The sequence below is a fragment of the Erythrolamprus reginae genome, unplaced genomic scaffold, assembly GCF_031021105.1.
Source record: "Erythrolamprus reginae isolate rEryReg1 unplaced genomic scaffold, rEryReg1.hap1 H_43, whole genome shotgun sequence".
Taxonomy (NCBI): Eukaryota; Metazoa; Chordata; class Lepidosauria; order Squamata; family Dipsadidae; genus Erythrolamprus; species Erythrolamprus reginae.
Genome location: NW_027248499.1, coordinates 174,388 through 192,255, shown reverse-complemented (window position 1 = coordinate 192,255; position 17,868 = coordinate 174,388). Strand labels below are relative to the sequence as shown.

At 46.9% G+C, this 17,868-nt stretch overlaps 2 protein-coding genes across 2 annotated transcripts in view; one reads left to right on the top strand and one right to left on the bottom strand.

The window, feature by feature from the left end:
• The window catches only part of LOC139155672 (mitogen-activated protein kinase kinase kinase kinase 1-like), a 33,964-nt gene extending 18,879 nt beyond the window's left edge, over positions 1 to 15,085 (top strand). Inside the window, exons 15-32 of the mRNA XM_070730914.1 lie at positions 449 to 510; positions 611 to 649; positions 1,262 to 1,285; positions 2,565 to 2,607; positions 3,352 to 3,520; positions 4,319 to 4,395; positions 6,105 to 6,189; positions 7,055 to 7,131; positions 7,234 to 7,294; positions 10,097 to 10,202; positions 10,606 to 10,664; positions 10,791 to 10,894; positions 11,182 to 11,356; positions 12,500 to 12,568; positions 12,645 to 12,728; positions 14,101 to 14,171; positions 14,407 to 14,462; positions 14,747 to 15,085. Of these exons, the coding sequence (XP_070587015.1) occupies positions 449 to 510; positions 611 to 649; positions 1,262 to 1,285; positions 2,565 to 2,607; positions 3,352 to 3,520; positions 4,319 to 4,395; positions 6,105 to 6,189; positions 7,055 to 7,131; positions 7,234 to 7,294; positions 10,097 to 10,202; positions 10,606 to 10,664; positions 10,791 to 10,894; positions 11,182 to 11,356; positions 12,500 to 12,568; positions 12,645 to 12,728; positions 14,101 to 14,171; positions 14,407 to 14,462; positions 14,747 to 14,816 (1,431 nt within the window). The 3' untranslated portion in view covers positions 14,817 to 15,085. The remainder of the gene's footprint in view (positions 1 to 448; positions 511 to 610; positions 650 to 1,261; positions 1,286 to 2,564; positions 2,608 to 3,351; positions 3,521 to 4,318; positions 4,396 to 6,104; positions 6,190 to 7,054; positions 7,132 to 7,233; positions 7,295 to 10,096; positions 10,203 to 10,605; positions 10,665 to 10,790; positions 10,895 to 11,181; positions 11,357 to 12,499; positions 12,569 to 12,644; positions 12,729 to 14,100; positions 14,172 to 14,406; positions 14,463 to 14,746) is intronic.
• Positions 15,086 to 15,952: 867 nt separating this feature from the next.
• LOC139155673 (ryanodine receptor 1-like) overlaps positions 15,953 to 17,868 on the bottom strand; it is a 141,681-nt gene continuing 139,765 nt past the window's right edge. The window contains exons 100-101 of the mRNA XM_070730915.1: positions 17,742 to 17,793; positions 15,953 to 17,200 (exon numbers count right to left, since the gene is read on the bottom strand). Of these exons, the coding sequence (XP_070587016.1) occupies positions 17,105 to 17,200; positions 17,742 to 17,793 (148 nt within the window). The 3' untranslated portion in view covers positions 15,953 to 17,104. The remainder of the gene's footprint in view (positions 17,201 to 17,741; positions 17,794 to 17,868) is intronic.

Sequence of the window (17,868 nt, the reverse complement as noted above, 5' to 3'; positions counted from 1 at the left end):
CAAATGCCTGACTGCAGAGGTGGGTCTTAAGGAGTTTGCAGAAGGCAAGGAGGGTGGGGGCAGTTCTAATCTCAGGAGGGAGCTGGTTCCAGAGGGTCGGGGCCACCACAGAGAAGGCTCTTCCCCTGGGACCCGCCAAATGACATTGTTTAGTCGACGGGACCCGGAGAAGGCCAACTCTGTAGGACCTAATCGGTCGCTGGGATTTATATTTACATTGTCTCCATCCCTCTTTCCCTATTTTCTTCCCAATCTTTTCAACCACTTTCTTTTTATAAATATAGCGTCTCCATCCCTGTTTCCATATATTATTACGCCCATTGTCTCCAGATACCGCTGGAATGGGCTGGTTTGTTGGGGAATTTGGCTCCTAATTCTGCCGGAAACCCATTCCTGGTGGATTTGCCTCGGATGAAATTTTCAAGTCTCTCTCTCTCTTCCTCGACAGGAGATCATGCTAGACCCAGGCTATACCATGATCGACAAACCTGGTTCTGATGTCAGCAGCAGGTGACGGTGTCCGGAGGGGGCTTTGGGTACCATCTCCCTTAGCTGCTGCCTAGATGTGAAATAAAATTTATTTTAGTTCTTGCTTTCCTGACCTTTGCAGGGAGAATGCAGCCGAGTCAGACTATGACGATGTGGATATGTAAGTTCTGCCTTTTTAAATTGTTTTTTTATTTATAATACATTAAAAAACATAACATATACGTAACAATAGGGACGGATAACAAAAAGAAAAAAAGGTACATGACAGTCAATTCGGTATGCAGTATATATTGGTTATTCCCTTTCTCCCTCCCCTTATTAATTTTCCAATATCTGTTTAAATTTCAATTGATTAAGAACCTCTCCATCATGCCTTCTAGTCTTTAATCTTGGTTGGTTTTCCTCTCTATCCAATTGTATAATTTATTCTAGGTTTCAGAATAATCTCTGTCCAGTTTGTCCTTTAACTCTAACATAAGTTTGTCCATCTCTGCGCATTTTAAATAAGAATTTTAAATAAGATTTCTTCTTCTGTAAGAAGTTCTTGTCTCAACTGCTTATGGTTAAAGCTGGCTGGGGAATTCTGGGAGTTGAAGTCCGCCTGTCTTAAAATGGCCAAGGTAGATAAAAAGTTTGACCATAGCAAAACGGCAACAAAGGACTTGTAAAACCATGAAGTGCCACTAAACTCCCTGAGCGTTATCCCACTTGGTCATTCTTTCTCTCCTAAATTTCCCCTTCCTTAATCCTTCTTTTCTCCTCTTCCTTCCAGCCCCAGCAAACCAGACCTAATCAGGTAACTGTTTATCTTAGAATTTTAAAATATATATATATAAAAATTATAAAACACGCATTTAGCCAAATGTTGGGAAGAGACGGATCTCAGGATTCAAGAAGGAGCTAGTCTCTAAGACTTAATAGATTCCTGCTTGGATGTAGAATAGAATAGATAATAGAATCCTTTATTGGCCAAATGTGATTGGACACACAAGGAATTTGTCTTGGTGCATATGGGGCCCTTGGTGCTCTTTGGGTCTGGCTGTTTCCTTGAAACATAGAAACATAGAAACATAGAAACAACATAGAAACATAGAAACAAAGAAACATAGAAACATAGAAACATAAACATAGAAACATAGAAACATAAACATAGAAACATAGAAACATAGATACATAGAAACATAGAAACATATGAAGACATTTCATGACCCAGCTTGGTAACATCATCAGCGCTAGAAGGGAGTGAGCGAGGTTTAAAAAAAGAGAGAAAACCCCACATCCTTCTAGTACTGATAATGTTACCTAGTAGGGTGTGAGAAAAATTCACGAAGGAATTCCACAGGAGCCCAATGAACAGAAACAGATTTTCAACTTATTCTTTGATCAAGGGGCCTTCGCGGAGGAGAAACCCAAGAAGGCCCTTTGATCAAAGAATAAACTAAAAGTTCTTTTTCGGTTCATTGAAATGAACTTGCATTGAAATGACCGCAACCAAGCTCAGAGAGCAGCAGTTCAAACGCAGGCAGTGAAGGGCCACACTTACCTCTCCGGGTCGGTCCCGGAGGCTGGCACGGGCATGCACATGGGCGGCGGTGGGTGCGCACCTTCCCATGTGAGAATTTACACACCAGAAGCAAATTCTTGTGCGGGGATGCAGCAGGTGCACGTGCATCACCACTTCCGCTAATGGATCGGCGATCCCAGGCGTACCGAGGGCAGCCCAACATTGACTCCAGGCTACAAATATTCTTTTCTATTAATAATAATAATCAATAATAATTTATTAGATTTGTATGCCGCCCCTCTCCGAGGACTTGGAGCGGCTCACAACAGCAACAAAATACAATATGATACAAATCCAATATTAAAACTAATTTAAAAACCCATTAGAGTACTGCTAAAAAAAACCCCATTCAATTCTACACAATCACACCAATTCCTAACACCAGGGGCAATTATTACAAGTGTTTTGCTAGAACAATCCATTAGAGATGTGTTGGGGGGAGAAAGGAGGCAGCAACCCACCCACCCCACTCTTTCTGTTTTGGAACCTGATCATTTATCCTTCCTTCCAGGGACACTCAACCTGCCAATCTCCCACCCCCACTGCCTCCCAAGGTAAACCCTCTGTGGGAACAAAGTAAGTTTGCAACCCCCTCCCCCAGGTCCTCTAGCCTTGCAGGTGGAGATACGTCAAGGTGAGTCCCGTTAAGCTCAGTAGTTCTCAACCTGGGGGGTTGGGAGTCGGGACCCCTTTGGGGGTCAAAGGTGCCTTGGAACATATTTTTACCACGTATTTACAGTGGGGGTGTCCCTCTGATCTTCCTGCCAATCAGCTTGAAGCTCTGATGGGAGAATTGGTGCTCAACTTATGGTTGGGGGTCACCGCAACATGAGGAATTATATTAAAGGGTCGCAGCATTAGAAATTTTGAGAACCACTGGAAATCCTCCCTATTCGTTTGTGCCTGTCGGTCATTGGAGAGCCGGTCGCAAAGCCAGCGTGAGGCTCTGCCCACCTGCCTGGATGCTGCCATTTGCGTTCTTTTACCCTCTGTGCATGCACAGAGTGCTTGGCACATGCGCAGAGGGTAAAGGAACCCAAAAGGCGGCATCCGGATGGGTAGGTCGAGCCTTGCGCTGCCTTTCACGACCGGCATTCCGACGACCAAGAGGCACAAGCAAACCAGGAGCATTTCATCCCTGTTCCCGTTCCTCCAGTGGGCAGCCGTGGTCCAGGGCTCCGTTTCTCCAACCACGTTCTTCCATAGGGGGTGCAGATTTAGTCCAGGGGTGCCCCCTCCCCTCAGCCGCCCTTAGCAAATGCATGTGACGCACGCCGACATTTCTCTCTCTTGAACAGCCCAGAGTTTGGCTCTCCTCAGACGAAACGGCGGCCGATCAATCCCGCAACCACGGTCCTGCCAAATCCCTAATCCGCGGACGGTGCTCCAGCGGCCCCATCCTGAGTCGGCCCTCGCCGCAAAGCCATTGTGGGAGAGCCGAAGTTTCCCACCTCACCGCCAAATCGGGTATGACTTCCCCCCCCAGAAAACAGGAGTAAAACGACGGGAGAGATCCTCTTTTCGTGAACGAGGAAGGCGGATTCACTTAACAACCGGGTGTATTCATTTAACACTGCAGTGATTCACTTAACCACGGTGGTAAAAAAAAACACTGAATAAATGTCTGACTTAACGACATCAATGTTGTCAAATGTGGTTGTAAGTCGAGGACTGCCTGGAGAGGAAAAACAGCTCAGGGCAGGAACCACTTTCACTCCCGGAACAAGCTTTTTAGGGGTGTTGCATTCATATTAAAAGGGTTTAGGAGTGGTGTGTGGTGGCCTAGAGGTGGCGCTGTGGCCTCGCAATCAGGAGGCTGTGAGTTTCTTCCTAGATAGGAGCAGATATTTCTCTCTCCGGGCACACTGAGAATATATCCGCTGAACAAAGACTCCACAGTGGCAACAGGAAAGGCGTCTGGCCATTAAAAAACCCTGTGCTAGCTCCATTCAGTTGCCCGGATTCCATTCTGCCAGGGATTATGGGGTCATTAAATGAGGATGATGAATCCAGAGGACCCAGCCTGAATTTGGAGAGTCCAGACTACAATAACAAGGACTTAGTTGTGTTGCCGGGTTGAATTTGGAGAGTCTGAATTTGGAGAGTCTGAATTTGGAGAGTCTGAATTTGGAGAGTCCAGACTACAATAACAAGGACTTAGTTGTGTTGCCGGGTTGAGATCTTGGGGGGGGTGGGGGGGTGTCAATATCCTGGGAGCAGGATTTGGTGGTGTGGGGTGCTGACTGTTACTTTACTCCCCTGCAGTCCCAGAACTGCGTTCGGACCCCTTGGATGAGAGGCCGCCCAGCCTTCCTCCTAAGATGGACAGGAGACAGAAACCGGTAGGCGTGTTCAGCGTCCACTTCGGGCCAATCGGCTCTGGTCCAAATCCTTTCACTATTGCTCAAGTGAAACTTTAAAAAAAACCCTGAGCCTGTTGGGATGAGAGAATAAGTAGATTTTTCTTGAGGCCAAAATGCAGCAGGACAAGTTCTCTTCCTTCTCCATTTCTCCTTCTCTCCTCCTTCTCCTCTCCTCCTTTCCCCCCTTTTCTTTCCTTTTCTTCCATCGCCAGTTTATTTCTCTTCTCCTTTCTCCTTCACTTTTTTCTTTCCCTCCTTTCTTTCTCCACCACTTCCTCCAATTTCTCCTTCTCTCCTCCTTCTTTCCTCTTTGCTTCTCCTTCTCCACCTTCTCTGTGTTCTTATCTCCTCCTCCTCTCCTTCCCCTTGGGCCACCTTCTCCATTTTCTCTTTCTCCTCTCCTCCTCCTCCTCGTCTCCTCTTTATCCTTCACTTTCATTTTTCCCTTGTCCTTCCCCATCACATTCTCCGTCTTCTCAAGATCACGTGAAATGTTAGTACCACTTTATAAGGCCTTGGTAAGGCCACAATTGGAATCCTGCATTGGTCGCCAGGATGCAAAAAGGATGATGATGACGATGACGATGACGATGACGATGATAATAATAATAATAATAATAATAATAATAATAATAATAATAATGTTGAGACTCCAGAAAGGGAGCAGAGAAGAGCGACAAAGATGATTAAGGGACTGGAGGTTAAAACATATGAAGAACAGTTGCAGGAACTGGGCATGGCTAGTCTGATGAAAAGCAGGCCCAGGGGAGACATGATAGTATCTCAGGGGTGGCCACAAAGAAGAGGGAGTCAAACTATTCCCCAAAGCACCTGAGGGTAGAACAAGAAGCAACAGGTGGAAAGAAAACAAGGAGAGAAGAAACTTAGAACTAAGGAGACATTTCCTGACAGTCAGAACAATTAATCAGTGGAACAGAAGTTGCCTCCAGAAGTTGTGAATAATAATAATAATAATAATAATAATAATAATAATAATAATAATAATAATTTATTAGATTTGTATGCCGCCCCTCTCTGAGGATTTGAATTTATTTATTTATTTATTCGATTTTTATGTCGCCCTTCTCCTTAGACTCAGGGCGGCTTACAACATGTTAGCAATAGCACTTTTTAACAGAGCCAGCCTATTGCCCCCACAATCCGGGTCCTCATTTTACCCACCTCGGAAGGATGGAAGGCTGAGTCAACCTTGAGCCGGTGATGAGATTTGAACCGCTGACCTTCAGATCTACAGTCAGCTTCAGTGGCCTGCAGTACAGCACTCTACCTGCTGCGCCACTCCGCCACCCCAACACTGGAAGTTTTTAAGCAGATGTTGGATAACCATCTGTCTGAAGTAGAGTAGGGTTTTCTGACTAAGCAGGGGGTTGGAGTAGAAGACCTCAAAGGTCCCTTCCAACTCTGTTGTTGTTGTTATTGTTGCTCTTCTTATTATTATTGTTCTTGTTGTTGTTGTTATTATTATTATTATTATTATTATTATTATTATTATTATCCTCATCCTCCTCCACCTTCAAAATATTTCAAACCAGTTTGGGAATCATGGGGAGGGGCGTGGGGGTGAAATTAAAAGGGGAAGAGGTTCCATCAGGAGGTGAGAGAGGATTCACACCTGCGTCTCCCAGGTGCTTGTTCACGGATGGCTCTTGCCTGCATCTCCTCCTCAGGACAGGACCCTTTTCAAGAAAGTCTTCAACGAGTGTCCCTTGCACCTCACCTCGGCCACCGCTTGGACCCATCCACACACCAACGGTAGGCCCGGAGCAGACCTGGGGGAGAGATGGGCAGGTGGGGGGGCGGGAATACCTTGATTCCTTCTGCAGACCTGAGCAGCATCTAGTCCAGGTGACGTTGTCTTGTTCAAAGTTTCCTTCCTTCTTTTACTTCCTTCCTTGCTTGCTATTTTTCCTTCCTTCCTTCTTCCTGAGTCAAGGTTGACTCAGCCTCCCATCCTTGCGAGGTGGGTCAAAGGAGGACCCAGATTGTTGGGGGCAAGAGGCTGATTCTGTAAACTGCTTAGAGAGGGCTGGAAAAGCACTAGGAAGCGGTATACACGACTAAATGGTATTGCTATCCTCCCTCCCTCCCTCTCTTCCTCCCTTCCTTCCTTCCTCCCTTCTTTCCTTCCTTCCTCTCTTCCTCCCTCCCTCCCTTCCCTTTTTCCTTCCTTCCTCCCTCACTTCCTATTAGAAAGCAGTATTGCAGTCTAATTCTGCCAATTGTCAGCAGTTCAAATCTCATCACCAGCTCCAGGTTGACTCATCCTTCCATCCATCCATCCATGCAATGAGGACCCAGATTGTTGGGGGCAAGAGGCTGATTCTGTAAACCGCTTAGAGAGGGCTGGAAAAGCACTAGGAAGCGGGATTATAAGTCCATTGCTATTTTGAGACCTTCTGACAAGCAAAATCACCAGGGAAGCCAGATTCGCTTAAGAACCGTGTGACTCACTTACCAGCTGCAGCGATGCACAAAACAAAAATCATAAAACAAACGTCTCACTTAGCAACATGAATTCTTGGCTCCACTGTGGTTACTAAGCCCAGGACCACCTGTACTGAACTGCGTTTGATTTGTGCGGCCACCTTAATCCTCAATTTCCTTCCTTTTTTCCCAGAGCTGCACTTAATCCTGGGGGCGGAAGAAGGAATCTTCGCCTTGAACCGGAGCGAGGCCGAACCCGCTCTCGAACTGGTGAGGCTGACGGGGCGGCAGGGATGGGCCTGAGCCAACAGACGGGAGAAGAAGGCAGAGAATTCAGTGTCTTTTTTCCCTTGTCCCCTTCTCTTTCTCAAGCTCTATCACAGCCGCACGACGTGGGTCTATTGCATGGAGAATGTTCTCATGTCACTTTCAGGTAAGTTGCAGAGAAGAGCCACAAAGAGGATTAGGAGCCTGGAGGCTAAAACATACGAAAAACGGTTGCAGGAATTGGGTATATTTAAGTCTAGGGACCAGGGGTGGCATAAGAGCAGTGTTATAAAGGGCTGTCACGGGGGAGGGGGGGAGAAGGCCTCTCCTTCTTTGTCTAGGCACAAGATGACAAACCAGAGATGGTACGTTGAGCCCTTGCATTGGCAGTTCTGTGTTAGCAAAAACTTCAGAAGAGAAGGATTTAGGGGTCGTGATTTCTGACAGTCTCAAAATAGGTGAGCAGTGTGGTCGGGCAGTAGGAAAAGCAAGTAGGATGCTTGGCTGCATAGCTAGAGGTATAACAAGCAGGAAGAGGGAGATTGTGATCCCCTTATACAGAGCGCTGGTGAGACCCCATTTGGAATACTGTGTTCAGTTCTGGAGACCTCACCTACAAAAAGATATTGACAAAACTGAACGGGTCCAAAGACGGGCTACAAGAATGGTGGAAGGTCTTAAGCATAAAACGTATCAGGAAGGACTTCATAAACTCAATCTGTAGAGTCTGGAGGACAGAAGGAAAAGGGGGGACACAGTCGAAACATTTAAATATGTTCAAGGGTTAAATAAGGTCCAGGAGGGAAGTGTTTTTAATAGGAAAGTGAACACAAGAACAAGGGGGCACAATCTGAGGTTAGTTGGGGGAAAGATCAAAAGCAACGTGAGAAAATATTATTTTACTGAAAGAGTAGGAGATCCTTGGAACAAACTTCCAGCAGACGTGGTGTATAAATCCAGTCACTGAATTTAAACATGCCTGGGATAAACATATATCCATTGTAAGATAAAATACAGGAAATAGTATAAGGGCAGACTAGATGGACCAGGAGGTCTTTTTCTGCCATCAGTCTTCTATGTTTCTATGTGCAGAGGATCATTTCCCTGATGTGATACAGGTGTGCAAGAGAGAGAGAGAAAGTGCATGTGTGATACAGGAGGGAAAAAGACAATTTCGTGGAGATGATGAAATGATAACAAAGCGAATTCTGCAGAGATCACAATGATGGTGCATAGGTCCTTATAGTAAATATTACCTGGAGGTCTCAAACCTTTTGCCCACATTGGCATTGTTGAATTCAAGGCTGGAAGAAATAAATCCTCTTCTCCTTGCTGTCCCCAACCCAACACCACATAGACATACAGACTACAATTCCCATAAGCCCAGCCACCAGCAGTTCCCAGCCAGTGTGGCAGATGTGTTCTCTAACCTACTCCCGGGTGTCAAAGAATTCAGTCCATATTTCTCTAATTTTTTGTTGAAAATGAGAGAGGAAGTAGAAAAATCCCTTCAAGTAATGAAGATTTGAAGCCAGGAAAGCTTGCGTTCCGATAATTATTGTTCTCTCTATATATATATATATCTGCTTTTCAACTGGGACCACTTTAAAATGTGTGGACGGACTTCAACTCCCAGAATTCCCCGGCCAGCATGAATTCTGGGAATTGAAGTGTCTTAGGCTGAAAAAACAACAACACTCTGTGCTAAACACAAACCAACTAAAAGACTCATTTCTTCCTGCAAGGAGAGACACACTTCCTCTTAAATTACTTAAGCAGAGTTTTCATTGGGTAGATCGCTAACTGATTATATTTATTTTTACATTTTTTGAAATGTGTTTTTTGTTGTGGGCCTTTTTCAACGACGTTTTTTAATCTGCAAAATTTAGGAAGTGGTAATAAATCAACCAGCCGGCTAATATCTGGAAACCGACCTGCTGTTCAAATAATTTGTTCTGTTCTTTTCGCCGTTTTAAAAAGCCCTCTTGAGAAAGCAGTGACTGAAAGACCGTGAAAGCCACCTGAAGTTAAAAAAATCAGCACCCGAGAGAATGAGAGGGGTGAATGAAGATTTGAAAGACAAAGCAAAATTGTAGTAGAGCTGTGATTAAGATTCGAGTGCATCCCTAAAAGGGCTTTTAAAGATGCTTGGGGCCATTCTGCAAATATAGACCCATTCCTCTTGCAAAATTTAAGTCCCAAGGCCTGAACAGAATCCCTGATCACTTATACCTAGTAGCAAGGATGAAATTCAATTTTTTTTTACTACTGGTTCTGTGGGCGTGGCTTGGTGGGTGTGGCAGGGGAAGGATACTGCAAAATCCCCATTCCCTCCCCACTCTGGGGCCAGCCAGAGGTGGTATTTGCCGCTTCTGCGAACTACTCAAAATTTCCGCTATGGGTTCTCCAGAACCTGCTGGACTTCATCCCTGCCCAGTAGCCACAATAATGGTTAATATCCAATTGGAACCAGTTATTTGGTGCACCAATTTTGCTATGGTTTTTTTTTCTTCCTGGGGTCATTGAAGAGAATCACATGGTTGTTAATCGAATCTCACTCACTCCTGTAATTGGCTAGGAACTTTGCAAATGGTGATCACTGCAACCAGGGGTGGGCTACAGCCCGGATGGGGGGACGGGTAGGACACAGTGGGGTAGCGAAAATGGAGCTCCACCCCAGAGCACCCAATTTGCCCTGAAAGATGTTGAAAGGAAATACATAAGCCACGCCCACAGGGTGGTAGTAAAATTTTTGGTAGCCCTTCACTGACTGCAACCATTATGAACACATGCCAGTGGCCAAGGGTCCGAATCCGGACCATGTCTTTATGGGGATATTTCAATGTCATAAATAACAAAAATTGTTGTAAGTCGCTTTTTTCAACACCGTTGTAATTTCTAGTGGTCACTAAACCAATGGTTGTAAATCGAGGACTTCCTGCCCGTCAATCTTTTCTCTTCCGTCCAGGCAAGGCTCCCCAGCTCTTCTCCCACAATTTAGTGACCCTGCAGGAGCAGAGCAAGCGAGACCAGCGCCTGGGGGTATCCCTTGCCCCACACCGACTGTTACCCAGGTCAGCCCATCACCGGAACAGGGTATATGCATACATGGATTGATTGATTGATTTGGGTTTGTATGCCGCCCCTAAGGTATATCTTTATACCTTAAAAATCTTAGACCCGTCTAGTCTGTTGGGGTGTATAAAAACTTCTATTGTCGAAATCCAAAACGGAACTTTTGAATAACTTTCAACTTTTCCCAAATTGCCAATAACGAATTCCTTATGGCTCTGAAAGTAACTATCTATTTTTTCTTCTTCTCATACCACATAAATGCGTGCCATCCAATGCAAGTCACATCCTTCTAAAATGAATAGTCTTTTATTTCTAAGTAAAATCCAGTGAGTTTTTAAGAGGCTATATTGATTCCTTTCTATGATCAACTCATCATCTTCCTTTCCCCTCCCTTCCCTCTAGGAAAAACGTCACCACCACCAAGATCCCCGACACGAAGGGATGTCAGAAATGTTGCACAGGTGCTTTGAACGCCGGGACAGTCACAGCCCCCACGTCCGAGCCCTCCTCTCCTCCCCTCCGTTGTCCTGCCTAGCATCCAATACGGCACCTTCTCTCTCCCCCCACCCCCTGCCTTTTTCTTGCAGCCAGGAACACTCAGAACGGCTGCCACTTTCTCTGCGGGGCATTGGAGGCGGGAGTGGTTCTCCTCCAATGGTATGAACCCATGCAGAAATTCATGCTGGTCAAGGTAAGAGCCGAGGAAGCATCTCAAGGTGGGCATCCCAAGGAAAAGACAGCCAGGTTCTGCGTTTGACAACTTAGTTAGCTGGTTGCATTGTTTGCAATTCAGTGCATCGAGTGCAATGGTGGGGTTCAATTTTGTTTTTACTACCAGTTCTGTGGGCGTGGCAGGGGAAGGATACTGCAGAATCCTCATTTGCTCCCGATCAGGCTGAGAATAGATGAGGGCGGGGCCAGTGGGAGGTGGCTATTCATTCAGAAAATCCTTCTCGTCTTTTTCTTCTCCTTGGATAGCACTTCGACTTCCCCCTGCCTTCCTCGCTGCCCATCTTCGAGATGCTGATAAACCCCGAGGAGGAATATCCGGTGGTCTGCATTGGGGTGAGCAAGGGCCCCCCAGGACAAGCCCTGCAGTTCCAGGTTGTCAACCTCAATTCCTTAACTTCCTGGTTTATCAGCGACAAAAGCGGTGAGCATCCTGGTTTGGAATATCCACTAGCCAGCTGGTCTTCCGAGTTTCTGGGGCTCCGGTGTTTGCAAAGACCAGCTGGCTGGCACACATGTGAAGGCCAGAAACCAAGTGACCAGGTGCTTTGCACTGACCAGTTTGTCTCTGTTGTGGGTGCTCCTTGTCCACCTGAGGTCATGTCAGATTCTGAGGAGGAGGAGCCAGGTCCCTCTGGATACCCTGGGCCAGAGGGAGGTTGCCAGAGGAAGCAGAGAGTGAGAGTGAGGCAGAAAGTGACCTGAGTGAGCCTAAGGAACCACTAGAGGGGGCTGATGTGACACTGGGCGAGTGGTGCAAGTCAGAGGATGAGGAAGACATTCAAGTAGAAAGTCAGTTGATAGACCCTCGCTGTAGAAGACTGCTAAGAAGGCGAAAGGTATTAGGGTATTGACTTAGCTTCTTTGCGGTGTGATGTCACTTCCAGGAGTATAAAGGCAAAGGGTCTTGGGAAATCGGGTGTGGGGATTCAATGTCCGTCAATGGAAGAGATGTGAGACTAGAGGTGTGCTTGAACAAGGCTTTAAAACCACGATTTCTGCCACAATTAAACCCATTTCTCTGCTGGATGCTTGTTGCCACGACTCCGGCGAGCTAAATTCATATGCTTAAATGATAAACGGACTGTGTTATCTAAGGAATGCTGATTAGGCAGAGTTTGGCGCCTTTCCTGGGCATGGGAGACGTTTAGCTCCAAAGAGAAAATACTCCCTTCCTCCTGGTCGTTTAAAACCTGCTTTTTGTTATGTGTGCTTATTTATTTATTTATTTATTACTTAGATTTGTATGCCGCCCCTCTCCGCAGACTCGGGGCTTATATAGTTTGATTTATTCATAAAATAAAGGATTTTTGAGTCGGGGGTTTCGATCCCAGGGTCATGCACAGAACAGTCTTCACACTTCTGAGGCTCCGGTGTGCACGCACATACATGCGCACACGTGTGTTTGGGCACTTGGTTTGCTGAAAAGGCCCACCATCCTTGGTCTAGACCAAAAGGTCATCTCCCCCACTATGTTGAAGGTCATTGCAGAAGGAATTCTCTTAAAGGTCAAAAGCAGGCTTTAAAGGAATGCCTAGTTCTGAAGAACGCATCCGTTTGTCCACAGAACCTTCCTGTTGTGGCTTCGTCCAGGTGACTCAGTTGGATAACAAGACAGTGATGGTTCTGATGGACGGTGAGTAGAAGCCAGGGGGCTTTGGATCGGCCAGGGCTGTGAGGAGGGGCCAATGCATTTTGGGTTTGTTTCTCAGGATGCATCCAGTTTGTCAGCCCCCGAGGGACGCTGCTTGGATGCCCACCGAAACTCACCTTTGACGTAGCAGTGGAGTCAGTCGGTGAGTTCCTCTTCTCCACCCTGTTTGGTCCTTCCTCTTCTTCCCGTTGCATCTTCTCCATCCTCCAATGCTCCTTTCGGGTCTTAGAAGTGTTCTGCTTTGGGCCCACCGGAACAGAACAAAGAAGCTCCCACAAGTGAAGGATTCAATTCAAACACTTTTATATAGTTAAGGATGCTTTGTACAGACAGGAGCAGATTTTTCAGTTCATGTTGGCTCAACTTGGCCAAGAGATAATAAACGGAGAGGCAGAGCTAATTAGCACATTCTTCCTTGAGATGAGGTCCGTAAATCATCCACATACTCTTACAGATCTCCAGGTTTCTTTTCTTTTTCATTCATTGGCATCTCTGCATGACTCTTAAAAGGAGCCTCAGCAGTTTCTCAGCACGGCAGTTCTGGAACTCCGGATCCGAGTCCTCCATCATGACAAACGTTGAAACTCCACGCCTCTTTACCCAGAAACCCTCCCTTGTATACAAACTAGGTGTGGTCAACTGTTTCCTAGAGCTGTAATTGACTATTCTTTCTTTCATAGGCTCACTTTCTGAACTTTTTCCCATAAAAATATTCCTGTCTGCTTCTTGACCTGGACATCTAATAGGGGTTCCTGATCCTCAATGTCTCCCTCCTCCTCTGACTCAGACATTACCATCATTGGGGTCTCTGGAGGTTCCTCAGGTTCTAACTCTCCTTCACTCTCACTCTCCAACTCAGTTGTCAAGAACACTGGCCTAGGGTACCAAGACATACCTGGTTCATCCTCCTCAGAATCTGTGACTAACTGGCCCAGTCGTGGACCACTCACAAGAGGAAGGACACGTTGACATCTCCAGAGCAGCTCCAACCTTGATGGAGAAAGACATCTAATCTCTCTGTCTTCTCTACCAAATGCTGCCTGGGATTCTCTGGTTGTTGTGATGGTGCTTGTCGGTTGGATGTATTGAGAGACGCATCAGGTACCAACAACTAGACCCGACATGCAGAACTCAATCTAACTACTTCATTATGTTCTACCAATAGTACAGGAATCTCCCCACGCTGGAAGATTCCTTCCTCTTGGGAACAAATAGATAAGGCTCCAAGGAACTTCAGGAGGGTCAATTAACAGTTTTCTGGTTAGACTCCAGGCTATGCCTATGCTTTGTTCCTCCTCCCTGCTAGGCTGGGTCTGGTTTCTCAAATACGGGACCAATCTTGGGTTAAGGTTGAGTGACCCTTTACTTTGAGGGATGCGTGGCCACTTTTGAAGGATTCGCTTCCTATTCTGGTTCATGGGGGAGGCATGTCCGATGCCTGAGCAGCTTTTATGAAATAAGAGAGCAAGTCGTGGGGGCAGGACCTGAACTTCTCCGCGTCTTCTGTTTTGCAGCCCTGGTGCAGAACTGTGTGCATGCATTTTGGCGCCACGGCGTGCAGACATGGCCGCTCGGATCAGGACAGGTAAAGAAGGAGCGGTTGTGTTTTCAACACAGTGTGGGCCGTCCTCTTTGAGATTTTATGCCCAAGATGAGTGGTGGGAGAAGGTGATCCCAAGATAACCCCTTCATGGTAGTCTACAGTATTCTCCAACCATGAGAGCATCTTGTTCCTGGTTTTGTGGGTAGTAAGTCCAATGATTCTTAGCTACTTAGGAGGCATCCATGACCCTTCATCCTGATCTGATGTTCCTTCTCAGGTAGCCCAGAAGCTGCGGGATCAACGCTGGACCTTCCGCCTACTGAGAGCCTCCAGGTTTGAAGACCTTCGACCTCACCTCTGTGCTTCTCCCACCTGTTCAACTTGCTCCACCCCTTGGTGGCCTTCAGAACTTCTCCCAATTTCCTTGTGTGGGTCCTGTACTGAATAAGAGGGACTCCTTTCCTTTGGCTCTTTGAGACAAACTTCTTCTTCCTCCCGTGGTCTCCACTGTCCCCCCACCTTCTCAGTTAGCACACCCGTCCCACAACCACAGAACATGCTCCTCCAAGGTGCCCCCCACCCCTAATTCTGGTCTTTCTCTTCTCCTTCCTTGCCAGCACCATTGTGTTAGAGACGCGACCCGTGAATAATCCGAATTCCACCAGCAATCTCTACGTGCCGGAATGACGGCGGTTCAATCTCGACCCGTAGTTTGCTCAGACTGACCCTTTTCCTACTGTCAGGAACGGATTCCTCAAAGAAGAACAAGGGACAGGAGAGGGGACTCCATCTGTCCGATGCTTCAGGACTGCCCAAGAAGCTGGCAAGACAGTGAGAAATTGCCCAGCCCAAACTCTTCAGCAGTTTCACCCTGAAGCACCAAGGGGCACCAATGACCTGGTTTTACGCTTCTCCTTACATGCCACTCAACCCTCAGTAAATGATATGTTTAGTTTTTCGTTTCCCATATGTCCCTTCTCCTCTGAAAGAACTATCTCAGTGTGTACATATGTATTATATTAACGCACCCAAGAGTAGTGTCCAGGATGCGGCTAAGTTGTCTATGGCCAGATCCTGCCTTAGTAAGGGTTACCTCCAGGATGTTGTGGTTGCCCCATCACTGGAGGCTTTCAAGAAGAGATCGGACGGCCATTTGTCTGTAGTGGTATAGGGGGTTGGACTAGAAGACCTCCAAGGTCCCTTCATTTCATTTTAGACTTGTATACCGCTTTACAGTGCTTTTACAACCCTCTCTAAGCGGTTGACAGAATCAGCCTCTTTCCCCCAACGATCTGGGTCCTCATTTGATCCCCCTTGGAAGGATGGAAGGCTGAGTCAACCTTGAGATGGTGGTGAGATCTGAACTGCTGAACTACAGCTAGCAGTCTTTCTTTCTTTTTTTTCTTTCTTTCTTTTTCCTTTCTTCCTTTATCTTTCTTTTTCTTTCTTTCTTTCCTTCCTTCCTTTATCTTTCTTTTTCTTTCCTTCCTTCCTTCCTTCTTTCTTCACTCTAACCAGTGCATCACTCCTTCCAACTCCATGTATTCTGTTGAATCTCCTTTTGGTCAAGATTCTCTACTCAAACATGGGGGGGTGGAGGTGCCTTCATTCATCCAAGCCACGATGGTTTGGGTGACACCTGATATCCCAAACTGGCGCCTGTGCCTATTTGCAGCAGACAGATAAATCAATAAAACACACTTTTGGTGTTCCGAAAGCAGACTTGTAAAAAACGCAGCAATGGGGAGGGAAAAAAAGAAAAGGGAAAACACTTTTTGCAATTTTGTAGGTTCTGCAGAAGGATGAATGTCGAGACTCGGAGGTTGGCAGCAGTCTATTGGTTTTATTGGCAGACAACCAAGCTGGACTCGAAGAGAGGGAGAACCTCCGAGGGGGGGGGGGTCTGCATCCCCCCCACATCAGAGCTGGCTTCAAACGTCCAGCAGGGACGGCAATTAAATCCGGGGGGGACGGGGGACGGCGGCAAAGGGCTCTATTCTGTACAGGAGCTCAAGGGGCTGCAGATCCCCCAATACACACATATACACACCTGGCTCTACTGGGTGGGATTTCTGGTGCTTTCTTAAGTACCGATGGGTCAAGAAAAGACCCCCCCTCACCACCCTAAGTATAAGCTTCACAGATAAAAAGGGAAGACTAGGCATTAAGGTTATTCAAGTCACGGAGGGAAGGAAGAGAGGGAGGGAGGGGGCTGCATTCGTCTCCTTGGACGACTTTCAGCATCTCTTTGGTACCCGCCTATGCCAGCTGGCCGAAATCAGGAGCCCATCCGTGCCCCCCCCCCCCGAGTTCTCCCCATTCCAACTCGCTAGGTCCAACTCGCTGCCAGCAATTTGGGCTGCGGGACAAAGCCTCCCCCTAATGAGAGTGGGAGAGGGCCGTTTAAAGAAAGGCTACGAAAGGAGGGACAGGGTGAAGTGGAGAGGACACTGTTAAAAGAGAAATCATTTTAAATAATGAAAACTGAACGGTTGTCTTGGGGGCGAGTCGTCCCATTCCGTTCCCCTGGAGGAGTAATCTTTCCCTGTATGGAGGACCCTCCCCTCTCCTGGGGGAGTTGAGGGCCAATAAAAGGCACTTGAGACTGGGAGGGGGGCTTTAACCCATTGCACAGACACCCCCCCACTGCCGCCAGGGGAGCCGAAAGAAGAGTTGGGAAAGAGTTACTGGCCAAGGTGGGAGGCTGGCTTAGCCCAAGCAGGTGGGGGCATTTCTCAGGGGCTGCGGGGGGGGGGGGGAATAGAAATACCCACCGAGGGGAGGGGTCTTGGCAGCAAGAGACAGAGGGGGTGACTTGAGGGCGGAGGGAGGGGACGAGGCAGCTCTCCCCAAGCTGGAGACAAGAGACACTCAGCCAGGCTGTCCCACTGTGAAAAGGCCCCCCTTTCTCCAGGGCCAAAGGAAAGGGGGCAAGGGAGGCAGACCCAGGGCAGCGGCTTGGCCCAGGGGAGCCTCTAGCCGAGCTGGTCTTCATACTGTTTCCGGAAGCAGTCTCCAGCCGGGAAAAAATCCCAACAGCGCTCTTGGTACATTTTCCAGACGTAGGATTCCTGCAAAAGGGAGAACAAAGGAGCCTCGTTGATCACGGGAAGCAGCGTCCCTGAATTTAAAATAAATAAATTTATTTATATATATATGTCACATGTTTTTTTGCTGAATTTGAAAATTAAGGGAAACTAGGATAGATCTATTTCGGCCTTATTTTGGCCTCATCAGCTAGTCATACCCACTGGGACTTGAACCTGAAACCTTTGCCTTGTAAGGCAGAGAATTATCCTCTAGGCTACAGTATCCAATCCCTTCAGCTCTATATGTGTGTCACATGTTGTTGTTTTTTTGCTGAATTTGAAAATTAATATATATATATATATATATATATTTAAAATTCAAACTTCAAGGAGTCCTCAGCTTACAGCTGTTTCGTTGAGAGACCTCTCAAAGCTACAACGGTGCAGAAAAAAGTGACTTAGGGCTGGGTCCTCGTCCTTAACGACCGTCACGGCATTTCCCCCGGGGATCACGGGATCAAAATATGGAGTTTTAACTTCCTTCCCCCTCCCATCCTTGGGCACCCCCAGGATGTCCTCTCACCTGGCCAGTGTGCTCCGTTTCATCCTTATTGATGAGATACATCAGGAAGAACCTACGAGGGGGAAGAAAGTTGGGAAGGAATGACCTGATAACTTTTGTTAAGGAAAGGAACTGTGCCGAGGATATC